The sequence below is a fragment of the Apium graveolens genome, chromosome 10 (genome assembly GCF_009905375.1).
Source record: "Apium graveolens cultivar Ventura chromosome 10, ASM990537v1, whole genome shotgun sequence".
In the NCBI taxonomy this organism is placed as follows: Eukaryota; Viridiplantae; Streptophyta; class Magnoliopsida; order Apiales; family Apiaceae; genus Apium; species Apium graveolens.
This window is the reverse complement of record NC_133656.1, coordinates 142562527-142575238: the sequence shown is the minus strand read 5'-3', so window position 1 is coordinate 142575238 and position 12712 is coordinate 142562527. Positions and strand designations below refer to the sequence as shown.

Here is a 12712-nt window from a genome sequence, read left to right as displayed (position 1 = left end):
AAGATGATGTAAAATTCCTACAAAATGTGCTTTCGGAGTAGGATCTGGAAAATTTTTGGGATTGATGGTCTCCAAGAGAGGGATAGAGGCTAACCCCGATAAAATAAAGGCAATCCTGGATATGGAACCACCAAAAACCGTCAAGGATGTTCAAAAGCTCACAGGAAGGGTTGCTGCGCTAGGACGATTCATCTCCAAGTCAGGAGACAAGTGCTTGTCATTCTTCAAGTCACTAAAGAACATTAAGGACTTTGTATGGAATGAGGAAAACCAGAAGGCATTCGAAGAGTTAAAGAAGTATATGGCCCAGGCCCCGTTGTTGGCCAAGCCAGCTTTGAATGAAGTTTTATTCTTGTACTTAGCCATTTCAGAAAGTGCTTTGAGCGCTGTGTTGGTTAAGGAGGAATTGAAAATCCAGAAACCCGTATACTATGTCAGCAAAATTCTGCATGGTGCTGAGTTGAATTATTCAACTATTGAGAAATTTGCTCTAGCCTTGGTAATGGCTTCGAGAAAGCTGCGTCCTTACTTTCAGGCTCATCAGATTGAGGTACTAACAAATCAGCCCCTGAGAAATATCATTCACAGTCCCAAGACAAGTGGGAGATTGATTAAGTGGGCAATAGAGCTGGGAGAATTCGACATTAAGTACAAGCCACGGACAGCGATAAAAGCCCAGGCATTAGCTGACTTCGTGGTGGAATGTACCATAGCCAACCAGGAAGTCGGGGGGCAGGAAGATACCATACCTCAAGACAAGGAAGTCGATAATGGGAACAAAGAGAAGGATGATAAGAAGAAAGAATATTGGGTTCTCTATTTTGATGGAGCATCAAAAACAAACTCCAGTGGAGTAGGATTGGTTTTACAAAGCCCTGATGGGTTCTTAATTGAGTATGCCATAAAGCTAGACTTCCCAACCACAAACAATGAGGCAGAATATGAAGCTCTGATAGCTGGTCTCGGCCTACCTGGAACGCTTAGAGTCAAAAACTTAAAGGTCCGTGGAGACTCGAAGCTGATCATATCCCAGGTAAAGGGAGAATTTGAGGCAATGGATGATACGATGGCTAAGTATGTCCGTCTAGTAAGGGCTGTGATGACCCAATTCGATGAATGCCATGTTGAGCACATTCCAAGGGAGGAAAATGCTAAGGCAGATGCATTATCGAAGTTTGATTCGTCCAAGATAGAAGAAAGTTCAGAAAGTGTGTACTTCCGTGTTTTGAAGACACGAAGCATAGATGTTAAGCTTGTAGCTCCTATAGGCCTGGGGATGTCATGGATAGATCCCATTAAGGCCCACATTCAAACCGGTTGGTTGCCAAACGATGCGACTGAAGCACGGAAGTTAGCTGTTCAGGCACTAAGGTACTCTTTGATAGATGGGATTCTGTATAAAAGATCTTTCGTGGTTCCTTACTTAAGGTGTCTCAGGCCCGATGAGGCACGCTTGGCTCTTGAAGAAGTGCATGAAGGTATTTGTGGGCAACACTTGGGGGGCAGGGCCTTGGCTCATAAGATAACTTGTTTAGGCTTCTATTGGCCAGAAATGATGGCTGATGCCAAAGAATAAGTGAAAAAGTGTGATCGTTGTCAGAAGCATGCACCTGTTGTTAGACAACCCCCCGAGATGCTGACCTCTATCAACTCGCCCATTCTCTTTGCTATGTGGGGAATGGACATTCTGGGGCCTTTCCTCATGGCCACGGCCCAAAGGAAGTTTCTGATTGTAGCCATTGATTATTTCACCAAGTGGATTGAAGCCAAACCCTTGGCCAAGATCACAACTAAGCAGGTTGCACAATTCCTGTGGGAAAATATTATGTGCCGGTATGGAATTCCCCGTATCCTAGTCACCGACAACGGAACACAATTAAATAACGAAGAATTCAAGAAGTACTGTGAAGAAAATGAAATTGAGTTACGGTTCACCTCTGTGGCTCACCCGCAAGCTAATGGGCAAGCGGAGGTAGAAAATTGAATAATCCTGGATGGACTAAAGAAGAGGATCGAGAAATCAAGAAATAATTGGGTGGATGAGATACTTCCAATATAATGGGCCTATAGGACTACCTGTAGAGTCACGACTGAAGCAACTCCCTTCATGTTGGCATATGGGGCAGAAGCAGTTGTTCCCGTGAAGATATCACATTCCTCTCCAAGGATTCAAGCTTTCAATGCTGAGGAAAATGAGGAAGGACAAAGGTTGGCTCTGGACTTAATTGATGAAGTGCGAGATGAGGCACATGCAAAGATAGTAGAATATCAGAAAAAGGCTTCATTCTACTACAACCTAAGGGTTAAAGAAAGGTTTTTCAAACAAGGTGACCTAGTCTTGAGGAAGATAGAAGCTTCTGGTGTAGGACAGAAAGGGAAGCTTTCCCCGAATTGGGAAGGGCCATACAAAGTCAAGAGTGTTCAAGGTAGAGGAACCTACAAGCTGGAGACAATGAATGGTTTTGAAGTCCCAAGAACATGGCACGCACAAAACCTGAAGGTTTACAGTATGTAGGGCAACTGAATACGATTCTCACTTGTCAGGATGACGAGTAGGTTGAAAAGCACCTTGAAGCTTTGCTTGCGTAGGATTTTATATTCCAGTAGAATTTACATTATCGAGTCATTATTGATAAGGGTCAAACCCATACTATGTAAAGTTTTAGAAAACTAGACTTCATATTAATAAGTTTGAAATTATTTCAACCTATGGATGTTTAAGTTGTGATAATACCTTGTGTGGTTTTAACAAAAAATCATGCTTTGATCATTGAAAAAAGGAAGACTTCAAGGATTCTTTCATAAGAGTGCACGTTGCACAATTCAAAGGTTCAATTAGTTCAAGGTTAAATGCATATTAAGTATTGGAAAGATAAAGGAGAAAAATGCGAATAAGAAAAGCAGCATATGAAATAACCCCGAAGGGTAATAAGTTCTGATACAAACGAAGTTCAAACATAAGTTAAGGATAAAAATACAAAATAAAAAACTACTCCTCCATGCGGGAGCCTTCATTCCCTTGCTCCTTATCAGCACCCTCGGCATCCTTCACAGGAGAAGCAGTGTTAGGATCCAAGATGCGATCATCTGGATGAGGGGAGTTGAAGAGGGCATCTATGATGTCCTCCGTCTCAGCCTGCTCAGGACTTATAAAGTCCTTAGGGTCGGCTAAGCCCGGATGCCTCTCAGAAACCGCCTTTACGGCCGCATCCCATCCCTGAGTAAACTGTAGGGAATAAAGACCCTCATCATGAATCTCCATGAGATTCTTAAACTTGTCAGAATCCATGTAGTCATCGATGAGCTTTTCCTTATCGCTCCTAAGTTTCACCAGCTCGGAATGAGCCTTAGCCAGCTCCTCTTTCTTCGTGTCCAGCTTCTTCTCCAGGACCTTGGCTCTCTCCTCCCATTTCTTCATCTCCTTCTCAAACTCGTCAGAGTTACCCTTCCAGGACCTAGCCTGATGGAGGGCCTCCTGGAAATAGGTGTTACTCTACAAAGAAATATGAGTTAACACAAGTTCATTGAAATACGAGAAAGTTGGAATTCAAAGAAAAAAGAAAGTAGAAAGTTACCGCAGCTTGGGCCTGAGAACCCAGAAGCTCAATAGTCTCAATATCACTCCCCGTAACAATGTCAGTGAAATCATAGGGAGTGATGGAATGGTACGACTAATCCTTAGCATGTTTGGTGGATCCAACCACCGTATCGCTCCTCCTAAAGCCCCAGTTAGGCCTGAAGAAATGTACCTTAAGTGGAGGATCCACATCGTCCCCCAACTCGACCACCGGGACATAGGGCTTAAGGAAAGCAGGAGCATCAGGCTTGCTCCTCGGGTCCCTGTTTAGCTTGGCCCTCTTCTGGCGGCCAGATTCCCCTTCCTTGGGTCTGTTGACGTTATTAATAGCCTCACAAGCTGAAAGAAAAAATAGAAGGAATATTAAATTGCAGAAGATAAAAAAGTTACAATTAAAGGGAAGGAAAAATAGCTACGCAGTTATAAATTTACCCTTATCACTGGCCTGAGAGAGACCAACTTTCTTCAAGGAAAACTCCTCTAAAAGGGTCCAGGTGTTTGTTTTCCCATCATCTGAAATTAAGGCTTGATAGGCCACCTCCTCCTCATCAGTTAACCTGATGCTACCTGGACTCCCATCTGACACTTTGCAAAAGGGCCTACGGAAGAGTGTGGCCCAATCACCCCCAGCCCAGGTCAGCCTAACAAACTCATCCCTCCATTTGGGGTTGTTCTCAACTATAGAATTACTATCAAAGATATGGGGGATTTTGGGCCGTTGGCGAATTAAAACCCAGCCCGGTTGATTCATGGAGCTATTATAGAATTGGAAAACTTTCCTAAAGATAGCTACGGAAAGAGGAAAATTGTTTCTAAGATAAAGGACCATAAAACAGATAATGTTCCTCCAGGCGTTAGGAGAGAGTAGACAAGGGTTGATTTGTACATCAGCAAGTAAACGAGGAATAAATTCATGGAATGGGAACCTAAGACACGCGGTCAGGGCTCCTCGATAAATAAACAGGGTATCCCCCTCCCAGTTACATGTCCTATCCCCAGGGGCGGCTGGAGTAATCCTAAGGTAGGGTGGAAGTCTATACATGGTGTTCATGGACTCGATTCTACCATCTAACTCATGAAAGGTGTTACCATAGTTATACGAATCTAACTCAGATAGAGAGGGATATTCATCACCTCTAGAGTTAATCATATCAATTAAGGAAGTATACGGAGATTGAATTTAAATGTTTGTACCTCTCTTAGAAACATTCATCTTCCCCAAACGAGCCAAGTCACGATCCGCCATTGATATACTTCGGTTGGATGCTTGAAACCCAGAAAAAAACTTGAGAAAGGTGGAGTTGCGGTGGCTGAAGTCGCCGAAAATCGCCTTCTTAAAGAGAGAACTCTAGAGAGAATTTTGAGAGGAAGTTTGAGAAATGAGGAGTGAAGTGAGGATTCTCACTTCACACTTCACTTATATAAGCGAAAAGCTCAGAATACGAGGCATTTTAGGCCCATGTAGCCAGGCCCAACTTAAAAAGCCCATTTACAAGAAGTGTCAGGAATAATCTAGAAGCTCCAATGGAAAATGAAGGGTCGAAAATCCACCAGAATCTTAAAATGATTCGATCAGAGTCCTGATCGACAAAAGAGAAAATCCTGATCGATATTTCATTCGATCAAAAGGGTAGAAATCCACTTAGTTCGATCAGAGTCCTGATCGACAAAAGAGAAAATCCTGATCGATATTTCATTCGACCAAAAGGGTAGAAATCCACTTAGTTCGATCAGAGTCCTGATCGACAAAAGAGAATATCCTGATCGATATTTCATTCGATCAAAAGGGTAGAAATCCACTCAGTTCGATCAGAGTCCTGATCGACAAAAGAGAAAATCCTGATCGATATTTTATTCGATCAGGAGGGTAGAAGTTCATTTAGTTCGATCAGAATCCTGATCAAAATCGATCAGGAATCCTGATCGATTTTGCACAGATCCTGGTCGAAGATTCAATCGACTAGAGTGTCACTTTGAAGGCTAGTTCGATCAGAATCCTGATCGATTCTGCATGGATCCTGGTCGAACATACCATCGACTAGAGTGTTACTTTGAGGGCTGGTTCGATCAGATTCCTGACCGAAATCGATCAGGAATCTTGATCGATTCTGCATAGATCCTGGTCGAAGATTCAATCGATCAGAGTGTTACTTTCTGAGCTAGTTCGATCAGGATCCTGATCGAATACATCATAATCGATTTTAAGCCAGAAAATTGAGGAAAATTACAGAAAAATAAGGAAATTCCTTAAAATATTTTCTGAAAAATGTTGGTGTTTTCAGAAATAAGGGGAAAATCCCGAAAATTAAGGATAAATCCCAGAAATTAAGGAAAAAATCCAGAAAATTAGGGAAAAATCCCAGAATTAAGGGAAAAATTCCTGGAAATTAAGATAATTCATGAATAAAAGGAATAAAGGAAAAATCGTTGTAAACGTGTAGGTCGCTCCACACTTTACGCAAAAACGAAACCCTGTAAGGGAATGAATAGACTTAACTTCTGCGAAACCTAATCAATGTTTCCCAAAAGTTAGGGGGCAAATGATAGGGATAAATAAATCCTGATTGTATAATTAAATATTACATTGATTGTACAAGGTGTGGGCTGCTAGGCCCAATAAGAAGATGTAAGATATTCAGATCAGAAAGGTTACCACATTGATCAGGCCTGATGGACCAGATCAGGCCTAATAGAACAAAGAAGGCCCAAAACCCTGATTATTAATTAATTTCGTAATTAATTAATAAGGAAATTAATTAATAAGAGAGAAAAACAGCTATTAAGATAAGTCCTAGTGGGGATGTAAATCCTTGTAGATTGGCCTCCAAGGAACCTCATAGGATAAGGGATCAGCTTCCTACTTCCTAGGACTCCTAAGTCTATCCTAATTCCGAGGCTTGACCACCAAGTCTCCTATACCAAGTCCAATCCAAGGACTCCCGCATCTATATAAGGGGCCTCACCCCACAGATCAGAACTACATTTTTTGACTTGATCCTCGGCAATCAGCAAGGTACGTAGGCATCTTGTTAAGGCAAATTGAGTCACGAAACACAAGAGCAGTCAAATCGAGCCTCGAAGCTCACGTTCCTTAGTAATAAATACAGCAATTATATATATTAGTTTTTAATCCATAACAGTATGCCTAAGAAATTAATCGAGATAAAGTGAGAGATAAATTTTATGCTTTAAAAAATTATCGAGCACAATTCAAATGATGTGAATAAATTTTCTTTTATCTGTCATTCCTAAACTAGTATCTTTATTACTTACTTTTTGCATATTTTGGATTTCAGATTAATAGTATGATTGAACTTTATGATTTTTATTTTACATATATATATGCTAGTTTATTTACATATAATTTTGTTTAATCGCAAAAACAAAATTGGCTCCAACCCCTATAGGTTTATAATTAGGGTGCATGTCACAGCGGCACGAGCATGCCATGACGTCAATTAGCGCGACATGCCTTTTCATGATTCGGCATGCCTTTTTACTATTTTTTTTTATTTTTTAATAGTTATTTTAATATTAGAAATATCCAGAAATAACAAATATAATTTTAAAATATTTACATATATTTTAATTATATCCTTATTATATCCTTAAGAGGAATCTTATCAAAATATTTGGTAGTTATGGTCCTGTACCGCCAAAATAATCTCAATCGTTGGATCATAAAGATAACATCCTAGCCGAATAGAAAATAATCACATTGTTCTAATACAATTCAAACACGAGAATACGATATAATTTCCGAATACGATTCTAAATAGAATATGATTAGAGGTTTAATCAATCATAAATAAAAAGGATTGTTCTACTAATCCCCGAATACTAAAATATGATGTAATGATATAACTGTAATATGATGCAATGATATAACTGTAATATCGATATATTATACATGACAAAAAAGTAATTAAATTCAAAATTTGTATATTTTTCAATATCTGCATATTTGTTGAAATAATATTGCAACAAACTATAAAAAATAATAACAATATAAATACAAACATCAAGAGTAATAATATATCTACATTAAAAAATTCTAAAATAAATTTAAAAAATTTAAAAAAATAAAATAAATAAATTTTAAAAAACCGTGCATCGCACGGGTTAAAAGTTAGTATCTAAAAAGTTATTAATTTAAATGAGTATTATGATGGTATTTGGTTGTTACTGTCAACTAACTTTAATTTTATATTCAAAATTACTGTATATTAGTATAATAATAATTTATTAAATTTTATTATATTTAATTGATAAATGGCATGTCATTTGGGCATGCCTTTTGGCAAAAATCATGCCTATAGGCATGCCTTCGGGGAGTCTCGTGACAGATACCCTATTTATAATCCTGTCCGCCCCTGCAGCCAACGCAAGGGCCGGAAAACTCAGTTTAACAGAAATTATTACTTCCATGCAAGCTTGCAATTCGATTATTCAACACGCACACATATATCTTATATCCAAACGCAGATTATATTTCAATCTTAATCTCGAAACTTATACACTTAACAGGTGCAGCTAGATGATCCGTAAAATGCGTTTACGCAGTAGATGTGAAATTAAAGTTGGCACATCTAGTTTGTCTCCCCAACAGACTACTACTAAAGCCTAATCTTGAAGTTGCCAGATCAAATTGGAGCAGATTGTCCTCCAACTGATGCCCCCCGATAACTATGGAAGTTCTAGGATTCGATCCTCCGTCTACGACTTCGAGACATAACACATTGTCGTTAACATAAACCATCGAATTCGATCCTGTTATTGTCCAGACCACGCTTTCGCTTTGCAGAACCAGCTCAATGTAAGGCACTGCTGGCCCTACTCGCGTACTACCAACGTTGTTTGAGCTAAAACATGCCCCGAATGGTGCCACTGATGCAACTCGTGTTATGTTTCTTGCTGCGGATTCTTTGATAAAAGCCTCCGTGACCGCCTTGTGGATGGAAGTTTCTAAGACAGTGTATGGATTGAGTGTGCTAATTTTTGTTCCACCCTTTCCTTTACTATTTATAGACAAAAGTGAAGTGTTTAAGGCGACGATGTTCGAATTAATTTTGATCGATTTTACTCCGATAAAGTACTCTACCAAAGGATCATCTACTGGATTTACTAGTAGGGGTGTGTACGTAAGTGTTTGATCAGAAACGATGATATTTGGAAGGAACCTATATGGATCATTTCCAAAGATTATGACACCATTCGAAGATGTCGATCCTGACAAACACATGGCAAATTTCCTGTTGAAGCTAAAAGCAGAAGCAAATTGCGAAGGAAGTGCAATTCTAGACCTGCCTAATCCAGCCATGCCTGTGACACCACTAGCTAGATTTTGTAGCATAGAACTTGTTAATATACAAGAAAAGATGAAACGTGGAACAGTAACAACTCGACCTGCACTCGATCCATCAGTCGACTGGACCGAAACAACATCTTCAGAAACCTCACCGCCGGTGGCAGTGTTAATCACTGGGTTTAGAATAGAAACCCCGCAAGTATTATTGTTGCACCCCGGTCGGGGTCCATCAAAGCAATCGCCACAGGAAGTGGACCCTGCCAAGGAGCATTGAGAAGTTCGACATCGAGCAGGACGGAATGTGGACGAAACATAATTTTTATCACAATCAACCCACAAGAACCGGCCACCAAGATGAATGACAAGGTTTGTGGACACTAGAGGGGTTCTCTGGTTAACTGTGGTCACGTATTGGAGTGTGGAGGCATCTTTTATTACTGGAACGACTAGGGCCTTCGGACGAAAAGAGGGCTGAGCTTGAGTGATGGAGAAAAGGAAGAGAAATGAAAGTAAGGTGGTTTGAAATGAATGAGCCATTGTTGGATGAAATTGCATTGAGTTTGTGCAGGTGCTTAACTCTATTTATAAGTTATTTCAAGGACTTGTTGAGCTCAAACATGCTGTGCTGTCGGTTTAAAGATTTTGTTAATTGGGGTTGCGTGGGGATTCAAAATCAAAATTGTGTGAGAGGTGCAAAGTCAAATAAGGTTGCTTTTGTTTTGATGCCAACTCATACAAAAATCCACCAGGATATTTGTTTCATATATCTTTGACCTTTGACCGCACCAAGATAGCATGGCCAGGTTACATGTCCCGACTCCGGTGTCCCAAGTTGATGTCCTAAATCACCGAAGCCTTTCCCTGTGTAACCTTGTTTTCTGTTCACTTTCCCAAACTAACCTACTTTGTTCAATTCTTCCCAAAATGACCTGCTTTTTTCAACTCTTCCCAAACTAACCTACTTTTTATATTTTCTAACTTTTAGTTATAATTATAAATTATACATTATTATTAAATTATATATATGCTGAATTAAACAACTTAATAAACTAAAACACATAGACAGAACATTTTTATTTAAACCGAAAACATTACAACTTAATAAACTAACAACTTAAAATTAAATTAAAAATATTACATTAAAGATCTTTTTGAGGACAACGTGCACTGCGTCTCGTGTGACCTTGCTGTCCACATTTTCCACAAATTTTACCGGTCTGCGAGTTATCCATTTCTGTGCGAATTCTTTGACTTTGACCTTTGCTGTGCTTTTTCTTCTTTTTCTTCCTCCAATCCTCATTAGGTACGAGCTTTCCATACCCCTCCCAATTATTTGCTATTGGAAATGTCCAATATGATTGATGCGGTATTGGGGAAAATTCATATTGCCACATCTCATATAATTTTGGTAGAGTATGATATGGTTCAATGTATTGCTTCCAGTCTAGGTTACATTTCATACAAGCAGCAACTATATGAGAACAAGGAGAGTGATACCTGTGCCATTTTCCACAAGAACAGTATCCTTTAGAGAGATCTATATGATGCTTGTTGCCACCTTTCCAAAATCCCTTATCTGTTTTGTATCTTGCAGTAGTCACCTCAAATACCCCTCTTTCTTGATTGTATGGAATAATCTTATGTGCCGATGCCTTTTCTTCAATCTTTTGAAAGAGCTCTCTCGAATTCTTGCAATATACATGACCATTTTGAAGATCGTTAAGTGTTTGAGTTCGTCTTTCAGCAACAAGTTTGACACTCCGATAATATATGTACTCAACCATTGAAGTGACTGGGAGATGACGAGCGGATCGTAATTGACCATTATATGTTTCAACCATATTTGTTGTTGTTTGACCATATCGATATCCTCCATCATGAGACATAGTCCACATCTCTAGTGGAATGTCTCGTAGCCATTCTTCAGCACTCGAACTAAGGTCTTTGATTTTTTTCATTGCTCTTTCAAATTTCCTCACTTGAGATGTATTTCCAGCCAACCAACATAACAACTTCAAATGTGCACCTGGATGAGCTGAAGAAAAATTACTACGAATATGTAAAAGACAAAAACGATGGATACCCATATCACCTGTGAAACCATTTCTTTCCTTTCTCATTGCTTCAAGGATTCCGGCATGACGATCCGAAATGATGCAAACACCCATTCTTTCCCGGCATACATATCTTCGAAGATGATACAAGAACCAAGACCAGTTGGAGGTTGTTTCTTTATCGACTAAACCGAATGCGAGTGGATATTGTTGGTTATTAGAATCGAACCCCATTGCAATTAATAAAACCCCATTATACCTTCCTTTTAAAAATGTACCATCAATACTGATAACTGGTCGAGCATGTTGCCACCCCTCTATCATCGGTTTGAATGTCCACCACACACGTTTACAAACAGATGTATTGACTGTTGTAGCATCAGCTTCAGCTTCAATTGAAGCAATAGTTCCTGGATTATAGTACATCAATGCACTTAAAAATTTTGGAAGTTTGGAGTACGAAGTCGTCCAATCACCATAAACATCTGAGATTGCTTTCTGTTTTCCTAGCCACGCCTTTTTATAACTCACATGATACTTGTAGATAGTTGTCATTTGAGTCATAATATTATGTACTTTTATTGATGGACTCTCCAAGACCTAATCACACGTAATAAATTATCAAAAATATATTCCTACATATTAAACATACCAAGTGAAACTGAATTATTAGTAAAAGCCTCTGTTGTAAACCATGGGGCGGTAGGTACATGTATTCCGACTGCTGCGCTTGGATTGTCTCCTTCTTCACCATCAGAACTTGCTGAATCTGAATTGGGATTCTCTCCATCTTCACCATCAGTTTCATCACTTTCAGACTCGTGTGGAGAGATTAAATGATCAGTTTCACTTAAATTGAATACTGCATTTGCTCTTTCCATCATATCTAGAAAACTCTCATTATCCATCTGCAAATTAATTTGCTTTGTTTTTCTATGATTTATTTGTTGTAGATTGGTTTGTATATATAGGCATTTTAGAGATAGGATAAGAGTAATTTTGTTTTATGTTTTGATTGGTTGTCAAGATTACATTGATATCAACCACAACTTTTAGATATTTTTTTAAATTTTAAAGATAAAACATTATCTCAATATCTTCATTTCTATTGGTTGTCCAGATTTCATATTTGATCATATCTGATATCAATAATGTAGTGTGGTTGTCCAAACAAGTTTTTTTTAATTGCTCAAACAAGAAATATGTAAAACAAAATAGAAAAAAAATTAAAATATGCATTATATTTAACCAAGTATTAATGAATTATTGTATTTTAATTTTATTTATTATTGAAAATGTTATATTAAAAAATTAATTCAGCATATATATAATTTAATAATAATGTATAATTTATAATTATAACTAGAAGTTAGAAAATATAAAAAGTAGGTTAGTTTGGGAAGAGTTGAAAAAAGTAGGTCATTTTGGGAAGAATTGAACAAAGTAGGTTAGTTTGGGAAAGTGAACAGAAAATAAGGTTACACAGGGAAAGGCTTCTAAATCACCCCTCTAAAATAGTTGTCTCACTTTACCACCAATGGCACAACACAACGAAATTCTCTACATTAAATACGACGTATATTCCGTGTTTTTCAAATTATATTTTTTAACGAGTTCTTATTTAGAATTTTGGTCATAGTAGTTATATTTGTATAATAACTGTATTATAAATCAGATATAATTGCGTTATGTTTACACTCGTAATAAGACCTCCTAATACAATTATTGATAAAGAATAATTTAAATAATTTAAATAATTTGTAAAATAATATT

At 38.2% G+C, this 12712-nt stretch overlaps 2 protein-coding genes across 2 annotated transcripts; both read right to left on the bottom strand.

Annotated features, from left to right (window-relative positions):
- Positions 1 to 8046: 8046 nt before the first annotated feature.
- On the bottom strand, positions 8047 to 9495 carry LOC141688989 (putative aspartic proteinase GIP2). Its single transcript, XM_074493147.1, has one exon. It carries the CDS (start codon positions 9438 to 9440, stop codon positions 8133 to 8135), a length of 1308 nt encoding a protein of 435 aa, XP_074349248.1. The 5' UTR covers positions 9441 to 9495; the 3' UTR covers positions 8047 to 8132.
- Positions 9496 to 9930: 435 nt separating this feature from the next.
- Positions 9931 to 11858, bottom strand: LOC141692845 (uncharacterized). The gene has a single exon (XM_074497794.1). The coding sequence runs from the start codon at positions 11501 to 11503 to the stop codon at positions 10025 to 10027; it is 1479 nt and encodes a 492-aa protein (XP_074353895.1). The 5' UTR covers positions 11504 to 11858; the 3' UTR covers positions 9931 to 10024.
- Between the last annotated feature and the right edge of the window lie 854 nt (positions 11859 to 12712).

What these genes read in the sequence shown, in the direction of transcription:
- LOC141688989 (XM_074493147.1), bottom strand. Translation starts at nt 9,440, where the DNA reads ATGCAATTTCATCCAACAATGGCTCATTCATTTCAAACCACCTTACTT.
- LOC141692845 (XM_074497794.1), bottom strand. Translation starts at nt 11,503, where the DNA reads ATGACTCAAATGACAACTATCTACAAGTATCATGTGAGTTATAAAAAG.